Here is a 22,697-nt window from a genome sequence, read left to right as displayed (position 1 = left end):
GTACTGATTTATCTTTAAAGAAATGGAGAAGTTGAGGCTCTGAAATATGCTTAAAGGTTAAAACGGCAGCAGATTTCTGTAACATTTGTTATGTTTAGTTCTTTATAGACTCGTTCACGCTCGGCCTGACTCTCCTCAGACGACTGAGCTAACCTGTAGTAAGCAGTGATAAAGTGTGTCTGTAGAAAATGTCCTTCTCATTCTGCAGTGTTTCCTCCTGACATGGAGGCCACAGACCGACTCCTCAGTGTGACTTAATATCTGAAATGTGTGGTGGAGTGTAAAGACCTCCATCACTGACACTGATGTTTCTAATTGAACTCCATCATATGACTGTGAATATCTCAAAAATTGGTCTGAGCTGAAATCACACAGAAGTGAACTCTGTTATCAAATCAGGTGTAATTGTAATTCAATCATGTTTGCACTGTTTGACCTGTTGAGCTTGTCTTGTTGTTGTTTACATGCATGTCTAAATATTTCTTCTACCTTGTATATTTTATATTTTCTTCTGTTTTTGCATTATTGTTATTATTGTTCTTCGGTATGCTGCATCTATTGATTTATTCCTTCTCTTTCTACTTTGCTGCTATAACAAAGTGAATTTCTGGGACTTATAAATTCTTTCTTATCACTGTGGTGGAAATAACTGTAAACAAAGATGGCAAATAGTTCTTTCTTTTTTAAAAAGGAGTCTGGAGACATGTCACTGTGCTGGTGATATCCATGTCGATGATTTGATTTGATGAAGCCTTTATTTGTGACTTGCAGTTGCCTGCAGCAAAATTGGACCTCTTGCAACCATACATACATTACACAAACTTCACATTGGGGAGACAGGTCAGAACAGGTAGCGTAAAGAACAACAATGAAATGTACAACACAAAAGGGCAGTGGAGGAGAAAAAAGAGAACTCTGCTCAGACTGAGCTCCTGATAGGGGATCAGTATGAGAACAGAAAACAAAAACTCCTCAGCACAAAAATCTTCACACCATAACACCATGGAAACACGTGACAAGCAACAGGGATGGGTGAGTAGGGTCAGAGTAAGCCAATGCAGACGGCAGCATCAGGTCATCTCTGCGCGTTGCAGCTGACCCACCGTCTGCATCGGAAGGGGGGAAGAATTGGAGGTGATGACGGTGGGTCGGTCCCCTCGTCCAGAACGTCAGCTGACATCTTTGAGCTTGATGCCTGCTGCTGCTGCTGCAGCTACTCCACCCCGATCAGTTTTGTGTAACTCATCACACGTAGATCTCAAAGTATGAACGTCATTTATACTGTGAGAACAGAGCAGCTTAAAGGTGAAACCTGTGTACACAGCAGGCTTGATCAAACCCACGTGAAGACTAAACACCTTTGGCTCACCTCATCTGGTCTGGCAGTGGAAACCAGGGCTCAGGTTGGACGAGGTCAGGAACTGCTCGGTTATGGTGGAGGAGCTACCAAAGATGGAAGGGGAGCCTTGTGAGGAGTAGCAGCAGGAGATGGCACCTCCGCAAGCTGATCCAGGCCCTGTGAGACCTCCAGCAGCTCCTCCTGTGACTCCTGGTAGGAGCTGGATGTGGTTGTAGTGAGAGGCTGAACGAAAGAGAAGTAAATGTTTTAGTTCATGAAGCGTTTGATGTTTAAATTGAAGAGAGTGGAAGCTGATCAGACTGCAGAAAGAAACCATTTCTTGTTGGTTGGTGTAGCTGGTGTAACAAACCCTCTGAGGCATCCACCTCCTCTGGGCTCCGCAGCCTGCCCGATGTGGACCAATGACCTGGACTTCTTTGGAGGCTTCTAGGATGGGGGTCCCAGTGGGGGCTCTACCAGATGTTAAATGCTCCTTCTAAAATTAGGCATGAGTATGAGATAGTAAATGCAGTGATTAAAGAAAAATCTAACTCAATATGTTTGGTTTTAAAGCACTTTGGATGTGAAACAGAGAGAATTTGACACAGTTTTTAGTAATCTGCTCACTCTTTCATCAAAGCCTTCACTTGTAGAATCAGGTGTTTTATACAGTGTGATGTATGCAGCGAGCACAGATGTTATGATGATGAGCTGGATCATCCTCTCACAGTGGAATAAGTCACTGGATGTACAGCGTGAACGGTGCTCGGTTAACACAACACTGACCAACACTGTGTGCCGACTTTAAATCCTCCACCCGTGTGTTAGATAAACATTGAAATCACTGATTCACACAGTCACAGAAAGAAAATCACAGAGAGCCTCGTGTGAGTCTGAAATAATATAATTTAACTGTTTTTCACCATTATTTCATGAAAATAAAGCAAAGAAAGACTGAATAAATCGGTACTCACAAGATCCTCTGGAGCTCTGCCGATGGGAGGGTCAATGAAGAAACTGGAACAAATCCTCGAACTGTGTTGCTAACAGGGATGTTGAAGAGTGCCCTCTAGTGGATAAACTCTGACAATGATACTCACAGCACAGATGAATGGTGTTTCTCTCATCTCTTCTTTACTTATTTAGATTTACAAACCATTTTAAATGCTGATGCTGATAAATCAGGTTGTTCAGGCTATACCACGTATTAGTATTGTTTTAAGGACCTTAATCACAGCCTGTAACCAATGTACATTTACTGGAAATATCATTTATACACGTTTTCCTCATACTGGTGCTGAGCGTGCAGCATCCACAGCATGAAACAATTCACACCTGGATTCACTTTCTCATTGGCTCTGCCTCTTCGCTACTTGTCCTGAATCTTTTAATACTTTTATTTGCACATGTGACCAGTCAGCATGACTGATATACACTTTATTGGTTATTGGGTCAGCAGTTATTTCAGACTCATCACTTTGTGGATGGTGTGACTTTAAAACAAGAATAATGTAGTTTATTGTTTTAAATATGAAGCATGGCTTTGTATTTCTGTCTGTTTTCCAATGAAAATTAACACTAAAGTGACTTTATTTCTATTTATTTCATAAAAGAAGACTTTAAAATCTTCTTTTATGTGTTAATGAGTGTAAACTGGGTGCAGTCACCTCCACTCTACTGTAAAAAGCAAAGATAAAGTCACTGAATCTGTTTCCTGTCATGTGCCTCTGACAGACAGCCACAGCTGCCCCGGACCAAAATACCACTGGGGGAACCGACCCAAACAAGGGGTACCCACATGCACCACCTCATACCTCCGTCACCTCCCTCCCTCTCTTACCGCTCTGCTGAGGTGGTTCAACCCCTTCAGGGTTATTTTTGGCCTCTGCAGGGGTCGGCCTAAGAGGAGAGAGAGAGGGCACCCGAATGTTAGTGAGAGTCCTGCACTCCCTCAGCCTGTCCCGCCCTCGGCTGCTTTCTCCTTCCTCACTGTCTCCTCTGTGTTTTGTTTGCCCGGCACAATGACTGTAGGGAACATGGAGCGAGCCGAGCTGTTTGATGCCGGGAGCAAAGGTCGAGGCTTGAGGGCCGCCAAAGAGCTCAACACGGGGGAAGTGATCTTCTCCGAGCCCAGCTTTGCAGCTGTGGTCTTCGACAGGTACGGGTCTCCTGGTCGTTCTGGGTTTTGCATGAACATGTCTCAGGTGTACTCAGACTGTGGGCGTTGGTCACCATCTCAGGGTCGTGACCTTCCTTCTAGACCTCTGAATTCTATGACATCAGCAACACGAAGGCCATCGAGGTGTCATGTGAACTTGAGCGTGACATTCTGGATCCAATGTGAGGAGGCTCCAGCAGAAAGGATTATGGCACCTTTACAAGGTTTAACGTTCAGGTTATATTAATATAAGATCAGATTTGAGAGTGTAACGGCTTTTAGCATCATATATGGAACATAAAAAAGCACATTGTGGTTGGTTTCAGGTATGCAGTGATCTGCAGGTTGATTCTCACTGTTTAGTTTGGCCTCTGGAGACAGAAAACAGACCTGTCCCCGAAAATCTGAGAGGGATGGATGTTTGACAACGCAGCAAAAGTCAAACTGGGACACACAGGAGGCCATTGCGACGTCATTAGGAACTGGATTGATGTGGTCTGCTTTGCTGGTTTCAGTGGTTTGAATAAGCTGCAGCCATCTGAGTTTAAAGTCGTTCAAGCTTGGTTTTGTTTTTTTGGCGCCAAAGTTGACAGTTGACCTTTTGACATAGAAAATGACTCTTGTGTCCAAATGTAGGTAAAAGAGAAAAGATTTATCCAGCAAATTATTGGAAAACAAACATCCAGAGAACCAGTTTGTTTTTTCTGTTCCTCTACGAGGACATGGAATCTTTGATCTTTATTGAAACTATGAGATATTATGATGAGGGCCTGCAACTGTAATTTCATACAAGAAGGTAAAAATTTTATGCCTTCGTTAAATGAACTAAAGTTATTGGATCTCAGGATCAGGCGGGAGCTGATTCCTGATTTTTTTTGAGCGTTCTACATGTTTGCTTTGGTTAGTAATGATTTGCTGATGGCTAAAATCAGCTGGTATTAAAGGGAACACTGGTTTGTTGATGTGCTAGAATACCAGACACAGATCTGGTAGCAGTGTTAGTGTTACAGCCTTATAAGAGCTCGTATCTGCAAGACGGCAGCTCACCGAAGCAGGCATGTACTGAGGGTTTCTGCACAGTGTAAGGCGGGAGCTGTCCAAAACTACAAAGAGACTGAGGACGCTGTAAGTGGTGAGAGGCATTAACAACGCTGCTTGGCGTTGTTTTGGACCGGCACAGAGGGCTAAATAAACAGTTTACACACAGACCTGCAAACTTCTGTGAGGTTTAAAGAATGATAAAGAAATGAGAATCAGGGAAACTAGAAAAACAGCTACATACTTTCATTATTCTCTGAACATAGGAGCACTCCTCATCTCTGTGATTTTACCATTAACCTGTCTGTGTTTCTCTTTCAGTTTGGCCACCCAGGTGTGCCACAGCTGCTTCCGCCATAAGGCCAATCTGCACCGCTGCGCTCAGTGCAAGTTTGCCCACTACTGCGACCGAACCTGCCAGACCGCGTGCTGGAACGAGCACAAGCAGGAGTGTGGCGCCATCAAGAAGCTCGGCAGCGCGCCCAGCGAGAATATTCGGTAAGAAAAGGTGCATGACAGAGACCTCTGGGTTTCCCACCATCGAAAAATGTGCTAACATCTGAAATGTTTTTGCTTCCTGGATAAATAAAGTTTGTAGAAGAGAAGGGAAATAAACTTTGTATGAAAAGACAGATTTTCACTCCCCTTGAACGCTTACAGACTTCACACATTCCCTGCAGTTAAGAGCTGTTTACAGGCCGCGAAGTACCAGAAAGTGTGCTTAAACTAAGATTTATTAATACCGGAAGTGATGTTAAATGTGATAATGCAAGGTTTGTCCAAATGTGCTCAATCTTGTTTTGTATTTGGTTACTACCAGCAATCCCATTTATCTGTTATCCCCAAATTACCTGTGACTCATCTAAAGCTAAGATTGGCATTGGATTTTGTTTTAGCCACGTGCTAAATAGGTAAAGTTTCTTTTGGGGTGGGGTTCAATTGGGGTGTTCCAAATTAGGTGGACCAACCCAACTAAAAAGCTTAACCAAAGTCTAAATAGGTCATTGGGGACCTGGTTAAAGCCTTTGCTGCTGTCATGATCAGAAGGTTGAACTTCCAGGTATCTGAGGCTAATAAATCAGCCAGGCTGGGGGTTTGTGTCACATGATTGTTTTAGAATTGTGTGTCTACAACAAAATCCCAGTTACACCTGGAATCATTGCACTACATCATGCGTTTCCTGCCAGGTTTATTGTTCTGGACTATGATCTGGCTGATATTCCCAGGAATCTTGGACATGGATGAATGAACCTTCAATTTCCTGTTTCTTCCTGCGACAGCTTGGCAGCTCGTGTGCTGTGGCGTATGCACAAGGACACGGGCATCGCTTCCGACAGTCAGCTGATCTCTGTTGACCAACTGCAGGAGCATGTGGCCGACCTGGCCGCCGAAGACTTTAAGCAGCTCCGGGCTGACGTGCACAAGTTCCTTCAGTACTGGTCTTACGGGACGAGGCAGCACTCTGTCGACTATATCTCACACATCTTTGGCATCGTTAGTGTTTCATCATTAATCACCAAATCCAACATCCTAGCCCTGCCCCTGCTTCTTCTTACCCTTCCTGCCATCTGTGTCTGTTCTTGCAGATCAAGTGTAATGGATTCACCCTGAGTGACCAAAGAGGGCTGCAGGCTGTGGGTGTGGGTCTTTTTCCCAACCTGTGCCTGGTCAACCATGACTGCTGGCCTAACTGCACCGTCATCCTCAACCACGGGAAGTACGTATCCGAGCTGCGGAGCCCTGCTCCATCATGAAATAAACCTCTCAGGGTCATTTCATAAAAAACACTACAATTTGAAAAAATCTTAATGAAAGCACGCAGAATTTTATCCTCCTAACACTAAGAAGTTGTTTATTATGTGTCTTTTGCGCTTGTGACGACTTAATTTACAGATATATATGGAGGCATATATTAGGGAAGTAAAGTACAGTAATAAAGCCAGAGTCTGGCAGATTTAGTGGACCACACCGATGCTTTACTTTAAACAGAGTGCAGCGTATAAACGTCTGACTCTCTCTTTTCTTTGCAGCCAGTCAGCTGTGAGCTCTGCTCTCCACTCTCAGAGGAGGTATGTTTTGCAGACGTTCACCACTCGTTCCGACATATAACTGGCTTTAGTGAGAACACACAGAGACACACGCCAGTGTTTATTCCAGCTATAACGCAGAACGCTACATACAGTTTTATTATCTTTCTGTTTCTCCTGTGAGGCTGAGGAAAAAAACACAAATATTAGACTGAGGTTAGAGTTGCAGTTCCTGTGATGTCCACTGGAGGCTCCCTCGAGAAGTGCACAAGTCCCCATAGGACTTGTGTTAAAATATACAACTTCACAGCAGAAATAAAAATGTTTACAGCCTGGTACAAAATCAGTTTTGATCTCTGTGGATAGTTTCCTCTTCATAGCATCTGTGCAGGTTTGGTTGCACTAAAGAAGTTCTTAGACGTGAACTGCTTTTCCACAAGAACTTTTGAAGTTTTCAGTTTAATAACACAGTGTCTACAGGATCCACCTAAGGCTGTTAACCACTAAGGTTGCATATAGCTAAATATCCACGTTAGTTCAAATATAGTGTATCCAAACAGTAGCCAAAACGTCACTAGTCTCAGGGCTGCATTAGGTTTTTACCTTACAATTCTATGATTATAAACAAGAGATCAACCTGCCCCATATCTCTAAAAGTACACTTGTATGCAGAGATCATAGTGAACATGGACTAATCAACTTCCAGGATTCAAGATATTCAGATAGGTAACAAAGTCCAGTTTCCTCCGCTATAAAACAATTTACATGCATCGTGGTGTCCTCAGAGTTGTCCCTTAAGACGGTTGATAACCATCGTAAACCCTCACTGGGGTTTACTGAGACTCTACACATGGAACCAAATGTCTTCACCAAACTTAAAGAAGTCCAGTCACTTTCTGTTCAAGCTCCTTAGACTACCATGACCTGGATGACTGAGAAACACCATCCGGTCCTTCTCTGTCCCAGGATTGAGCTACGGGCTCTGGGGAAAATCCCTGAGGGAGAAGAGCTGACCGTGAGCTACGTGGACTTCCTGAACCTTTCGGCTGACCGCCAGAAGAAGCTAAAGGAGCGTTTCCACTTTGACTGCACCTGTGAGCACTGCAGCAAGCACATCGAGGATGACCTGATGACAGCGGGTGCAGACAGCAAAGTGCGAGGGCAAACATTAGACTGTTTTTAAAGTGTATTTTCAGTTTATTACCTTGACTTTTCTCTCATTCTCTCAGCCATCTGCGGATAAGGTAAAGGAGGTAACAGTCTTCAGTAAGGAGTCTTTGGAGAAGATTGAGAAGTCACGTGTTGAGGGAGATTACAATGAGGTACACCACGCCCCTGTCAGCTTCCTTCCACCTAACCCTCTCTTGATGACTGTTGCCATGCTTTCGTTAACTCCTTCAGTCTAGTCAGCATCTCTCCTTTCCTCTCTCAGGTGCTGAAGTTGTGTTATGAGTGTCTGCAGAAGCAGGAGAATGTCCTGGCAGATACTAACCTGTACAAGCTGCAAGTGCTCAGCATCGCCAGCGAGGTCCTGTCATACCAGCGGTCCTTCGCCAAGGCAGCAGACTACGCCCACAGGATGGTGGAGGGATACAGGTTAGTGCTGATAATAGACTCCGTATCATATCAACATAGCCGCCAGGTTTGAGAAGTGAGGCCAGTCTGGAAGCGCTTCCATGAGGCAGACCAGAACAGCACATTTAGGAGTCCCGATGTCTGCTAAACTCTCTGCAGACCTCCATAATTAAACTTTGGTAGGTCATGCATGGGAGCTAGGGTCTAAAACCATGTGTGAAATGGAAGAAGTTTGGAACCACCAGGACTCTTCATAGAGAAAGTGACTATCTGAGGTCTTGATTGGGGAGCAACGATGAACTGGTTATTCCAACAAAGCTTCCTCTGAAGAGATTAGGGATAGCCATCTCAGTAGCTCATTAATAGGGCCCTTCTGTTAGAACAGCTGGAAAGACCCAGACTATTAGACCTGATGAGGCAAAAAATTCAGTTTTGAGGTAAAAAAAAAAAAAAAAAAATCAGTCCCTGCCTGTAATCTGCTAAAACTGCCCCTATAGTAAAGCATGGTGGTGGTAGCATCATGCTGTGTGGTTGCTATGTTAGTAACTTGGACATGGAGGCTGGTGTAGACTGAGGAAAAAGTAAATAATACCTCTGGTGTATACTGGGTTTGCCCCAGCACCTTATCCTGGTAGGATGTGTCCTACACTTCACTTAGATTGCATCCAGGTGGCATACTAGTCAGATACCAAAACCGCCTCAACTGCCTCTTTCAATGTGGAGGAGCACAACTCAAATGGTTGCAAACAAAGGCTACGTTCTAACGCTTTTTATCTGCTGCTTCTGAGCTTTGAAACAGTCCATCACTTCATAACAGATCTGCCTAAACATCAGCGCCTTTTAAATGAATGCATGAGACACTACTTCAACCTGGCCTGTAATCCTGCTGGAGCTCAGAGTTAATGTAAAATAAATCTACAAATAATAAATAATTTATAATATATACTCATTGCTTTAGAGTGTGTATGTAAAGCATCTAAAACGTTGATTTTGGATGACTTTCGCCCCCTTTGCTTTTGGAAACAGGAAGTTGTACCACCCCAATAACGCCCAGCTGGGTATGGCCATTATGCGGGCAGGTGTCACCCACTGGCATGCAGGGCAGATTGAGGAGGGCCACAGCCTGATCTGTCAGGCCTACCGCATCCTGATGGTCACCCATGGATCCAACCACGCCATCACCAAAGACCTGGAGGTCACAATGCACTCACATGTTTGGTCTTTAAGTGCTATAATAAATTGTAAATTCATTGATTTCACTGTTTTTGCTTTAGGGGATGCGCACACAGACCGAGCTGGAGCTGAAGATGTTCAAGCAGAACAAGGCTGCGTACCAAACCATGAGGGACGCTGCACTGAAGCACTGAACACCAGAAACCTTCACCGCTGATGCTCCTATCTTAACTGTCCGCTGACATGTACATACCGAGTCCCCTAAAGCTCTGCAAACAGCCCCTGAGCAGAGATTGATCTGATTGCAAAGCTGCAGCTAGTAATGCAATATGCTGCATGTATGTACAATAAAAGTGGAGATACATGTGCTGTAACTACAGGCATCATTAGTGTTTATCATTCAGTGTAAATTTTATCTGCCTGAGTAATGCATCTACACAGCTCGCCGAGCAAGGACAAAGTTGACACTCCTGCTTCTTGTTGAAATACAGTCTCACAGTCTTCCCCGATGCCCAAAAACCTAAAACCAGTGGCTGAACTCACGGTTGCTACATCCTTTTTTTACTTACAGTCTGTGGTTTAGCCTCATCATTTATGTGTAATCTCACTGACAAACCAACAGACTCTTTGGAGGAGGCAATTCTCTTTAATAACTGACAGTTTTAAATCTTACAGTAAAGCGACTTTAAAGGTTAAAACTCAGGTAGCTACACAGTGCAAAATCACTCAGCTGAAATCCTGAAAACATGAAAAACTTCACTTTATTCAAAGCAGTTTTTGCACCGACACAAATTCTATTAAAAAGGGAAAAGACTGAGCAAGAAAACTGTATCAAAACAGCTGGGAAGCATCAGCATTACAACAGATCACAGTGAGCCCTGAGAAGCACCTCTTCATGGGCGTCTGCATAGAGGTCAAAGGTCGTACACTAACAGGGAGTATTGCTTCCGGTATTTCACCCTCATCGCTCCTTCCTTTTTGTCTTTAATTTAAAACTCTAAATTCATAGAAACATAGAAATCTCTCTTTAAATAAAAGCAAATGTTTGAGATTCATTTTTAAATAAAGTCAACAACAAAAACAAAAAAAGAGGAAATGAGGAGGTGTGAATGTTCATAGCCGCCACACAGAGGAGGAGACACACAGGACTGTACATTAGTGTTGCACGTGTAAAGTCACATCAAGAAGACCGCCAAGTCTTCAGAATCCTCTCCTGAGAAGCTCCGCCCCTTCTCCCTTCTCATTGGATGACGCAGAGCTCAGTGCTGGACTGATTGTGAGGCTCCTGCCCCCCCTCAGCGTCTCTAGGACTCCGGCCGTGCTCCTGCGCCGCCCCCTCCTGATCGTACAACCCTGGCGGCTCTAGGCTCTGCCGCAGCTCCATCAGCAGCTCCTTCCCGTCACTCGAAGGCAGGTTTCCAAGGAAGTACTGTGGCGCCAGCTCCACAAGCCTATGAGGAATCACGATAGGCGTCAACAGAGATGCTTAAAGGTGATAATAATCAGCACTAAGTGACAACAGCGTCTCAAAACACGACTCTTTTACGCCCTCATCCTTCACAGGCTGCTCGAGGCAGCTGAGAGCGTTGTGGAGGGTCTGATTTTTAAATTAGATTATAATGTGCTCAGACACTGGGATTAAAAATGTTTTTCACTTTAATAAAGTTGCATGAAGCCACTTTTTTACTACATTGCAGCCAATTTGCAGCTTTAACTCACATCTGTGGGTGGACGTCAGAGGCGATGCGAATGCAGTTGTCGCGGGAGATGGTGAACTCGTGATAGAGGACCCAACTGGGGGGGTCGGGCCGCGGCTGTCGACACAGGTAAGAGGAGAAGGGGTGAAGGTGAGCCACGTGGCGGTGAGTTAGCAGGAGGTAGTTACCGGAGCCGTCCACATCGTGAGCCACCTGAGGAGGAGGAGTCAGTGTTACACAAATTCACCAAGTGGAAGAGCAGAAATATGGGTAAAAATATTTTTAAAATGAGGAGTTTACTTTGAGGAAGAAGCCTGAGATGAGAGCCCGCTTGATGTTCGTGCAGTTGTCTTGGCATCCGAAAGTGGGAGGAGAAACGGGAAGCTCTATCCGCTGCATCACCTCCAGCAGCTGCGCCCTGATCACCACAGCCAATCGCAGGGCGGCGTGACAGAGGAAGTTCGTCGTGCACCAGGCCTCATCCTGATTGTCTGCAGTGATCACACACAGGCCGGCCAGCAATCAGAGGAACCAGCAGAAGCAGTTATTGAATTTCAGGACTTGTACCCAGAAAACAGTGAAAATGTTTTTGGGTTTTTTTTTTTCCTTTAGGCTTCAACTTGATTAATGTCAAATACAGCATGGAAACGGGTCCACGGGCTGTTCTGTTAAATTTCTGTTTCATGGAAAAAAGTTGCCTAAAGCTTCTGAAAAATATTGCACCATCACTGCTGAGCACAGTACATCTGTGATGAAGGTTAAGTGTACGTACGCTCCAAGAAGGCATTATATATATTGATGAGAGTCATGTGATCTCCCTCTGTGTGCATCAGAGGCCTCCAGTGTGTGACGGCAGCCTCCTCTCTGCTGGGCTCTGCAGTGACGAAGCAGGAAGGAGCTGCAACAAGAAAACACAAAGATCAGATCAAATGTTCTTTATTAAAAGAGTCAATGTAGAACGAATGTCTCTCATCGGGCTTCACTTCCTGCAATGCTTGCTTACCCGTGAGCATCGCAGCTATCGTGAGCAGCTCGTCGACGCAGTCGTACTCGCAGGCGGCGATCAGGGCTTTCGCCAGCGACGGCTCCAAGGGCAGCTCTGACATTATGATGCCGACCTCCGACAGGTTTCCGTCGTCGTCCAGCGCTGCCAGATAGTCCAGGTCCTCCAGGGCCTGCATCAGGGCCTCAGGGGCTGGGGGGAGGGGCAGAGAGAGGAGGGTATGAGGGTAAATCCAAACTACTACCAGTTTGGACTGTCTCCTTAGCATGGGTACAAACGTGTACCTCCTTCACTGTGTGCTCTGTGGCACAGAGGAGGTTTGCAAAAAGTCACCTGGTCTGTCCAGGAACTTGCACTGCCCCATGTCAGCAATATCCAGCCTCTTCAGCAGCAGCACCAGGTGGCTGAGGTTCTCCTCCATCACACCTGGACAGTGAGCCTCCGCCATCCCCTCTTCATACAGGGACTGGGAGTACAGACGCAGGCACAGGCCTAAAAAGTGAGAGAAGTCACACAGTTAACAGCCATGGTGAAACACTGCAGGTGTTAAAGGTATTTTCTGTAAACTCCTGTTTAAAAATAGTTCAAATCCTCCCAGAATTATCCAAAGCAGCCAGCAGAGTGTGAAGAAAGATACAGAGCTAGGCCTCTCCCTGTCCATGTAATACCAAACTTTACCATAAGATGGCAGCATGCAGTCTGCCGAGAGGAACTGCACTATAACTACATGGACGACCCTGTTTTACACCTCACAGTCACCTAAAGTTAAAACCATTTAATCCCCGCTGTATTCTGCTCATGTTTAATGGTCTTCTTTTACTTCTGTAAAACCATCACTGATACATTTATGCTATCATCTACTGAAAGGTTTTGGAAGTTACCGTTTGTCCCTAAATCCTGCACTGAGCTTATTTTGGGGGATTAGTTAGAAAAGTTAGAATTTGTCGCTCCCTTTGCCTTTAATCAGTTGGTAAAATTACATCTAAACTAAACCTCAGTGAGCTGCTGTCACTAAATCAATTTCAGGCCATTTAAAGTTACCCGGCAGCTGTTCAGCCTGATTATCACTGTTCAGTCTGGAGCGACTGTAAAGATGAGCTGTTCTGCTGCCTTAAAATGGTAGATACTGCAATACACCCTATAATCAAGCACTTAGTGACAGTGGAAAGGAAAAACTTCCTTTTAACACGAAGAAGCCTCCAGCAGAATCAGGCTCCGGTAGGGGCTGCACCTGCTGCGACCAGCTGGGGGTGCAAATATGTGAAACTTAAAATTAGATCAACGGTCACTTCAGACTCTCACCACCAAAGTTGAGAAACCAGCAGGTGACATCATGGCAGCTATGGACATCTTTTATTTACAGTCTATGGGAAATACCAATGGAGTTTTATCTTTCAGTCTTTGAGCTGTGATTAGCTCAGTCAGTGCTTCATAACTCTTCAGCAAACTGTTAACCCTCAGGAAGCATTTGTGTGGGAGTGAAACCTGAACAGATGCGTACCTGGAAGGTGGCTGTTCACCCTCTGAGTGCGCATGTCGGCCTGGTGTTTGCTGATCGTCCTCAGAACCTGAGAGTTTGCTCTTATTTGTGGATTATAAACCTGCCACAGAACATGAATTAAATTCAAGCTCAAAAACAGGCCTGAATATGCGTAAAGCTTATTAAGTGATAATAAAAAAAAAAAAGAGTACTTTTACATGAAATATTGCTGTTGATACAAAAACAAACTCACATTTTTTAGTTGGAGCCCCATGTCGATGACGTAGCGAACTCCGGGCAGTGAGAAGGATGCCTCTGCAAGTGCATCGGTGAGGATGACTTTCCTTTTTTTGCCCACACCTCCAGCTCCCAGTGCCGAGCTGTCCTCAGAGCTGCCGTCCTCCCTCAGGGTGGACGCATCAGGGTCGGACTCGTAGATCCGCTGTGTAAGCCCACCCAGTCCGGCATGGAGGGGGAGGAGTCGCAGAGCGCCGAGCTGAGGACTCAAAGCTACACACTCCTTCTCCAGCAGGGCGGCGCACTCTTCTATTTCCTGTTTAACAGAGAGGAGACAGGACATGATCAAATCCACTGTGAGGGTGTGATTCAGGGGACATGTTTTCATCACCAGGCTGAAAAAGCACCAACAGCTGCAGTTCCCCTGATGTCCACTGGGGCTACAGCAGTGAGGCCCCATACTCTCCCGTGTTAAAGTGCCTGACATTAAAGCAGAAATAAACATTTACAACCTGATACGTAACCGGTTTTGCCTCCATTGCCGATTTCCTCTTGTTTGCGCTGTTGGTTCCTTTTGGGGCATTTCTCTAAAAATGAAACACCTTCCACAAACAAACAAGCACAAAAAACCCTCACCTAGCTTGTGCTCTGTGAGGTTAAATGATGCTCCTGCCAAAGTTTGATGGTTTTAGCTCTCTGATAGAAGACAAAGAAGTCAAAATGTTCTAAATAAAGAGCACACTTAACAGAGTGAATGTTTTTAGGTGGCCTGCTGTCACCTGCAGCTGTCCTTCTTTTCTAGCGTTGCTTCTCCAAACTGAGGATGAGCTGATTGTCACTTAGTGGCAATTTAAAAAGAACTTGACAGTGTTCCACTCCAGGTAATCCTAACTAAACCACCCTCGAGGGAGACAAGGCCTCAACAGTGAGTGAAGGAGCAGGAGGTGTGGTGATGTTGACACAAAGGGAGTTTAAATGAGAGTCTAAAGTGAAGGTCAATATGTACAGAAAGCACATGAGGGATTTCTGCATATTTGTAGTTTCATTTGAGCTGAGACATCAGACACCTGCAAAGCCCCAGACGCCTCTCAGGCGGAGCTGACCTTATTTCACTGCTCTGCAGGACAAAGGTGGTGAAACTCTACAACTCAGAATAAAGAATGAAGATCGGTTTGGGTAATTTGCTTTGTGTTAAAGTGTAAAAACTGAACACTGTGTTAAAGGAATAAGATCAGGGGTCATTGTACCAACAGGCCCAGGCGTTGTTTACTTTGTTTGAAACAGAGATAGCTCAGTGGGTGGTTCCATGATTGGAAGGTCGGGGGATCGAATCCACCGAACCCTGAGGTACCCCTGAGCAAGGTACCGTCTCCGCACACTGCTCCCCGAGTGCTGGATTGGTGGCTGCCCACTGCTTCACTGAGTGAATGGGTTAAATGCAGAGGACTAATTTCCTACAGACTAATTTCCTATGGCATTAATATAGTGTACATCATTATTAAATCAGTCTTTGGTTTAGTTTTTGTTAAATGAGTCATGCTTTCCTTCATTAGAGGTTGTATTTAAATAATTTTCATGCCTGCTGATGTGGAGATTAATTTTTAAAGATATTCTGTCACAAAAAACCTCGGAGGATCTACTTTCTTCTCCGTGGCCGTTTACTCGTGTACCTGTGCACTGGCCAGAAACACCATCACGTCTCCTTCCTCTCCTCTCCGGTGCAGATCCAGCACCATGTGACATGCGACGGCGGTGGGTTCCTTTCCCGCTGAAAGCTCCCTGTACAGTGTCTCCACCTCCGCGTTCACAGCCTTCCTTTCCACTGCTCCACCCTCTTCCTCCTCCTCCTGGTCTCCATTAGCAGGCTCTGAGGGGAGGTTGTCCAAGGAGAGGTGAGGGACAGAGGGTCCCAGGAAGGTGGCGAGCCGAGGGGCGAGAGTGGGGTGAGTGAGGAGGACCACTCGGAAGTTGTCAGGCCTTTGGCGGCAGACGTCGCACAGCAGGCCAAGCAGCACGTCTGTGGGCACTGTGCGCTCCTGGAGCTCATCCAAGACCACGACGCCGTACTGATGCAGCAGGGGGTCTGACATCATTTCCTCCAGCAACAGCGTGTCGCTGACAAACCTGCGGAGAGGGCATCAAAACAGGACACGTGGATCAATCTCAGAGGAAACTAAAGTGTACAGAGTATAAGAATTGATGGTGAGGCTGTGGGCAGAAGAAAGGCAGAGGAATATTTTCATCCAGAACCAAAGAAATCCAGAGATGCAGAAGTTTAGACTTTAACATGGATCAAATGTTTCATGCAGGTTTGTTTCAGAGACTTTTCAAAGAATAACAAAAAGGAATAATTTGATACTTGCTTCCTTGTTGTGAGTTAAATGAGAACAGGGAACGAGCTGCAGTAGCTCCGTTCAAAGCAATCCTTATTTATCTTTTATCGAGCCTTTATGTAACCACTCTGTTCATCTAACTGAAACGAGCCATTTCAGCTCCCGTCTTTTTAAGACCCCCCTGATTGATCACCTTCTGAAAGCCTGCAGAGAGGCATCATCCAATGCTTATAAGATATACTGCCTGTACCTGCTGGATTAGAGTGTAAACGTGTTATGAAGTGATGGCAGCTGATCTTGAAAGCAGAAGAAAGACAATATCTAGTGTAAATATGGAAGCAAAGATTCAGAGCAGTCTAAGGTTTATCGCAGATTAATTACTTTTACTTACGATTACCTAATTGTTTGATACTGACAACAAGAAGCAGTGCTGCTCTGTTCTATGCACTGTGTGCCTCATTTTTTAAATAACATTATAATTCACAATAAAAAGCATTTATCTTAAAAATATATTGTATCTAAAAGGTACAAGAGACAGAGTAAAGGAGAAATTTCAGAGTAATCTGAATACTTTTTATTTGCCACTACAGAAATGAAATTACTTTGAAAACAGCGTAAGATTTCAAAAGGATCTAACCTGAGCATGGTGTCAGGCGTGCAGCCGTCATCGTTGGGCACTCTGTAGCCGACCTCCAGACCCAGGCTGAGGTCCATCTCATCGGCCACGCGCAGGGCCAGACTCACCGCCGCCACCGAGTGAGGCTGCGAGCAGCACACGAGGCCATGAGAGAACTCGTAGGAGAGCGCGTACTCCACGCACCACTGAGGAACCTGCAGTGAGCACATGGGAGGACAGAGGTCACACAATGTTTTTAGACTTAATAAAGTTCTTCAAAGCTTATAATTCACACTATACTTGCGCAACATCATGAGCTTTTGGATGGACTGCTGTCATTTGGCTGTAAGCATTCAAATTCTGAGTGCTGCTTGTGATTGGTTCTCTTGCCCTCGTCTGCTAGTCAAGTCTGCTCACTGAGCCTGCCATGGCTGCGACCAGACAACCACCGCCATGCTGCATGACCTCAGACACCACAAGAAACCAGTGCACAAGTCCCAAAACCTGCACATGACCTACGTTTAGTCATCTTCAAAAGGTGCAGAAACCAGTGGGTGACATCACCATGGCTACATCCATCCCTTATTAACAGCAATAAATAAACTGCCAACAAGTGTCATCCACGCATTACCAAAGAGAACAAGCTGGGCCTTAAATGGAGCTTAAATCCATGTTTAATCAAAGCTTTCATTTGATCTTAAGAGGAGGAGGGGGAAGCTGATGGGGACCCAAACTAAGAATAAAGAATTAAATACAAAATAAGCAAAATATTCAGACCCAGAATAGACAAAAATGTACCCTTATGACACGTTTTTGTTCTTCTAAATTAAACCTTGAAGAGGAAATCAGGACTCATCAACACTGAGTAAAAACAGAAGAAATTACTGACATACAGCGAGCGCACTGAGGGGCAAAGGTCAAAGTGATAACAGATATGTGACCCAGATTCAGGTTAATAAACAGACAGCGCAGATAAAGGCTGTAACACAAAAAGAAAGACAAAGTGAAGGTATCACAGAAAACAGCCGATCAACAGAGACCGAAGCAACGAGCACATAAAGACTCACAGGGAGGAGGAGGAGGTGGTGCTGGAAATGAGATCTGTGGGTGTTTCAGGACTAAATGAGCGTTCAGGTTACAGCACAGCACTGTGAATCTATCACATTGGTTTAATGGTGTCATTCATTAGCCTGTGGGTGGATGTAACTATGGAGCAGGCATATAGATAACCAGACTGTCCCTGAGAGACAGACCCAGCACAGAAACCACCTCCAGGCCTGCAGTTCCTCTGATGTCCACTTGAGGCTGGCTCCACACACGAGTCATGTTAAAAGACCGGGTGTCAGACTGGACACATACAGCTCAGTCTGATCTTAAATGAGTGAGACCAGTAAAACCACCGTAAAGCACACAGGCTTCTAAACCAGCAAAACTCAAAACACAGTTTGAATTTACAAAGAAAAGACCAAAAATCAAGCCAAGTGTAAGATAAAGAGGGATTATTTTGATGCAAGTCATGCAAAGCGTCTCTAGTAGAGTCCAAGAATGAAAATATGGATTAGGAAATTTTCTAAATGGGAGCAACTGGGAGGCAGTCACAGATCTGACTGGCTTTGTTACATTTTCGAAAAAAACAAAACAAAAAATGTTTTCCTGCCTGTGGTTACCTGCGTGCTTTTCCCAGACCCACTGGGCGCGCTCAGTAGGACCATGTTGTGGCTCTCGAGGTGCTCCAGCAGACTCTGCCTGAGTCGCCACACTGGAAAGCGCTGCCTCTCCTCCAGCAGGGCATAGTATCGCGAAGAAAAGGGCAAACCATCATAAGGGTTCACCTCCAGGTCTCCCAGTCCTTCATCCTCACCGCCTCGACTTCCTCCATCTTCTTCATCGTCCAGATCCCCGCTTAAGAGGGAAGACACGGACAGTGAGTCCAGAGCTGTGGAGGGCCGAAGTTGGGAGGCAGAGGCAGTGGATGGCTTTGCTGCCATCGGTGATGACATCATCAGCAGGTTATCTGAGATTCCTTAGATTACCTGCAGAGAGAAAAAAAAAACAACTAAAGGTCACAACGAGCAAAGTTCACCAATTCCTGCAAAACCAGAGAGGAAGAGTCTGAGGGCCCAGACTACTTCCTGAGACTTCACAGGAACCATCATGTTTGGTATGTAGCTGAGGAATGTGCGTCTCCGCCCAGACGCCACCGTGGTCATCAGACAGCTGCAGCACACACCCGCTGGGTGCCTGCTGCTCGGCTCACTTATTAATGTGTGAGGAAGCCAGAGAAGCAGATAAAAGCACAAGAAGAGGGAAAACACTGAGGTAGGGATGTGCAGCGAGAGTTCAATTTTTGATCTATTTTTAGATCATGATCACGCCTAATTTCTCCAGCGGTCCTCAGGGTTTGACTCAGTTCAGTGGGAACTGCGAGGTGTCTTTATGTAAACAGCAAAAAGTACTCTGCATGGCCAAAAACATCCAAACACACACAAAGCAAAACCAAAACCAGCAGGTGGAAGTTAAACAGATGACAGAGGCCGTCTACAGATTTTGCTTCATGTGCCACACCCTCCTCCACCTCCCTTTCCCTCCTGCTGACCTGCGCCCCTCCCTGAGCGTCTCCTTTTTGTGTTTGTGTGGTTTCAGGTGTGCCGGAGTCAGACCAGAAGCACACCGGATGACAGCAGCTCCATAATCAAATACTCAGCCCTGCCAAATGTGCCGGCGCCAAGCCAAATTTATCCACCTGTGCTGCTTTTCAGCACTCGGCCTTTGTTGCTGGTTTCCCAACATTCATCCTTTTCTATGTCTTCTTTACAGTCTCCAGATATGCTGCTAATAAGCCTCCCTTCCCACTCCACACTAACCCCCCTAATCCTGCTCCCATCTATCCAGACAGCACATCAATAGATTTTATTTAAGCCTCTCTGCAGCTTGAGGACATGTTTTTTGATATGTACTGTATTATTAATTATCATTAAAAACTCCTCGATTGTGTTACGGTGACAAAAACTACTCAGACCGCCTGGATACTCCTGCTCAGTAGCCCACCCACTTCTGTTTACAAGGAGCAACCAATCAGAAGAGGACTGTATAAGATGAAGGAGGATTATTTTTTAATTTGAAGCATGCTAAGCTACTCATATGCTCAATACATAGCTTGAAATGAGCAGAATGGATCTGTTTTTAATGAAAGATGAGAAACAGAAGCAGGTCGTTCATGTCGATGGCTGCTTCCTTGCTCTATTCAGCTACTGAAAACTGTTGGGTTGGATGTGGCTGGGCTGAACCCATCATATCAGCCTCTGGCAGAGGGGATATTCCTAACATGCCATCTCAGTCACACAGAAGCTCCACCCACTTCTGCCAATAATTAAAGAGAGAAAAGCTAAATAAGACCATTATATAATAAAGAAGGTTTATTTTGAAGTGTGACTCATGCAAAGCTATTCAGTTCAGTCCAGAAATAAAAAGTTTGGAGCAGAATAAGTGGAGGGGATTATCTAATATGAATCACTCATGGGTGGAGCCACCACCAGGTTCAGGTGTTAATGAAAACCACTGATTAGATTTGGATGACAAACAAAAGACCTTCTCTTGTGACTCTACAGCAGAGACAGTGGAGTCTCTGTTTAGGAGAAACTCGGGTTTAAAAACAGTCTCTGAGAAATAAGCCTGTATCAGGGTGATGTGGCACCGTTCTGACCCTTAACCTTAATAAGCCTGACGAGTCTATTTAAGCAGACTAATGTCACAGCAGTCAGCCGCCCGCTCCTCTTTTCTTATCTCTGAGAGCCATTTTAATGCCAACGGGTCACCTGACTTGGCCGAGAGGAGGGAGGAAAGCCAGCACAGCAACGAGCCATCACAGGTACGCCTTCTTACCTGAGAGACATACCGGTCGACAGGTGAAGAAGCCCCGCTGAACCAGCCCGCCCTCCGCTCCTCCTGTTGTTGTTGCTGTCGGTTCAGAAAAAAAGCCGGCTTCACGTACCGGACAACAGCGAGACAGAGACCGGGACAGACATCCGCTCACCGGCCCTCTCCGTGAATCTTCCCCGGGCCCGCTGATCTCTTCACTGCTGACAAAGATAACGATAAAGACGGAGGAGGAGGCGTCTGCGTTAGCTGCCAGCCGCCATGTTGGCACGTCGAGCTGTCAAAGCTCGTGTTACTTTGAGGAAACCTCGGAGAGTTCAGAGCGTGACAGAGAGGCGTTCACGGAACAAGTTCGACATTTTTACTTGAGTAAAGACAGCCCAGTTAATATTTTCTTCCATTTTCCCCTCCCACATTCCCTTTATTTGTTTTTTTTACTTATGAAGAAATTAAAATTATGTGTATTATTTGGACATCAAGGTCAGCAGTTCTGTGGCGCGACAACGAGACATAACCACGGTAATACGAGAAGAATTAAGATTGTTAAAAACAAATGAATAAAATAAAATACAAAAAGGGTACAATATCACACAAAAATGAATAAATATTTAAATAAATCAAAACTTTTTGCCTGTCTCCTTTGGATCTTTAGACATCAGAATTGTTGCCTGAAGGCAACAATTCATCATGGCCTTGCCATATTGGTCAGTTTGACTGACCTTTATTATAATTCTATATTTATTTAATTTGATTTTCGGTTGTTACAGACATGACTGGGGGATAGGACAGGGAGAAAGAATGAAAGAAAGAGAGGGAGAGAAAGAAAAATAGAGGGGAGAAGAGATGGTGAGGAAGGGGGGAAGAAAAAAAAAGAAAAACAAACAAAACACCTGGATCACCTGTATGGAGATAAGAGAAAACAAACAAGAAAGAGCAACATAATAAATACAACATCATCACAATAAACTAGCTAACGGTAGATACTAAATATTACATGTTATTGTGCAGTACGCAAGATCGAGAGCGCACAATGTGCTTTGAGGTAGTAGCCAAGAAAGGTGTAGTTTGTGTCTGTGAACACCCGTGTGTACACCTGTGTGGATCAGCATGCTTGTATTCAAGAGGTTTCTCCATGTAACGATCTGCTAGGGAGTGTGGGGAGCCATAGCCCCGCCCCTCAGGGCATGAAGCAGGTATGGAGGAGATTCAGGCCCCAGAATACGAATGAATGTTAGTTTTGATGTTTGATGAATAAGCTTTAAAAAAATTCTTTATGTAATTTTATACTCATGTGTCTGTATTTCATATATTTCTGTATTTTCATAATTAATAGTTTAGATTGATTTATTTCAGTATGTATACACTGATTGTTATCTGTTTTAAATATATTTTAACAATAATTTGTTTAATTCTGTATTTTTTGTGTTGATTATTTATGAAGATTTATTTTTAAATATTTATTTCTTCATTTATTATGGCATGATGCAAGTATTTATTCCTGTATCTGTATTTTAAAATTTGCTGTACTACACTGATATTTATCTGATATAAAGTATATCTATAGCCACATCCAGTAAGCAGTTTAATTAACTAATTTATTTATATTTTTGCACATATGTATTCCTGTATTTTTATATTTATTTCTAAATCTTTATATTTCATTAATGAAATTTATAAATCTATATTTCTCATTTTTATAAATATATTTGGATATTTATGTATGTCTACATTTATTTAGGTTCCTCCACCTTCCTTTCTGTATTCATATATTAGTATTTACTTTAAACCACATGTTTTTTCAGTCATTTGGTCACAGGGCAGCTTTAAGGAGCCAAAATGAGTATATTTTATCAAAATAAATGTGCAATCTTACCATAATTTTTGACAAAAGTGATAGTGACAGGAATATTTATCTGTTGGTGTGTGTGTGTTCTTTTAACCTCCCTCAAATCTGGAAAACTTTCACATTTAAAGTAGTGTTTGTAATTGCCATCTGGAAATTTTAATTGATACATTCCCCAGCAGAGGGCAGTGTTTTACCAGTGGCTGTGTTTAAAGGTTTCGTCAGCTGATTCCTCTTCAACATGACACACAAAAACAAAAGTTGTAAAATTATTCCAGGCCCCAAAAGTACAAAAAGTACTT

At 44.3% G+C, this 22,697-nt stretch overlaps 2 protein-coding genes across 2 annotated transcripts; one reads left to right on the top strand and one right to left on the bottom strand.

Annotated features, from left to right (window-relative positions):
* The first annotated feature begins 1,473 nt into the window (after positions 1–1,473).
* smyd1a (SET and MYND domain containing 1a) lies at positions 1,474–9,685 on the top strand. The gene is made up of 11 exons (XM_026174601.1): positions 1,474–1,552; positions 3,074–3,497; positions 4,857–5,033; positions 5,816–6,029; positions 6,122–6,252; positions 6,566–6,604; positions 7,529–7,715; positions 7,792–7,884; positions 7,995–8,158; positions 9,164–9,332; positions 9,412–9,685. Exons 1-11 carry the CDS (start codon positions 1,489–1,491, stop codon positions 9,502–9,504), a joined length of 1,755 nt encoding a protein of 584 aa, XP_026030386.1. The 5' UTR covers positions 1,474–1,488; the 3' UTR covers positions 9,505–9,685.
* Positions 9,686–9,936: 251 nt separating this feature from the next.
* On the bottom strand, positions 9,937–21,137 carry dqx1 (DEAQ box RNA-dependent ATPase 1). Its single transcript, XM_026174599.1, has 12 exons — positions 20,559–21,137; positions 18,344–18,709; positions 16,698–16,891; positions 15,398–15,851; positions 13,744–14,043; positions 13,512–13,611; positions 12,344–12,502; positions 12,011–12,202; positions 11,780–11,905; positions 11,308–11,498; positions 11,030–11,220; positions 9,937–10,761 (listed from the first exon to the last, which is right to left on the bottom strand). The coding sequence occupies exons 2-12, from the start codon at positions 18,677–18,679 to the stop codon at positions 10,551–10,553; spliced, it is 2,454 nt and encodes an 817-aa protein (XP_026030384.1). The 5' UTR covers positions 18,680–18,709; positions 20,559–21,137; the 3' UTR covers positions 9,937–10,550.
* Between the last annotated feature and the right edge of the window lie 1,560 nt (positions 21,138–22,697).

This window comes from Astatotilapia calliptera, chromosome 7 (genome assembly GCF_900246225.1).
Source record: "Astatotilapia calliptera chromosome 7, fAstCal1.2, whole genome shotgun sequence".
Classification (NCBI taxonomy): domain Eukaryota; kingdom Metazoa; phylum Chordata; class Actinopteri; order Cichliformes; family Cichlidae; genus Astatotilapia; species Astatotilapia calliptera.
This window is presented reverse-complemented; position numbering and strand designations above follow the sequence as displayed.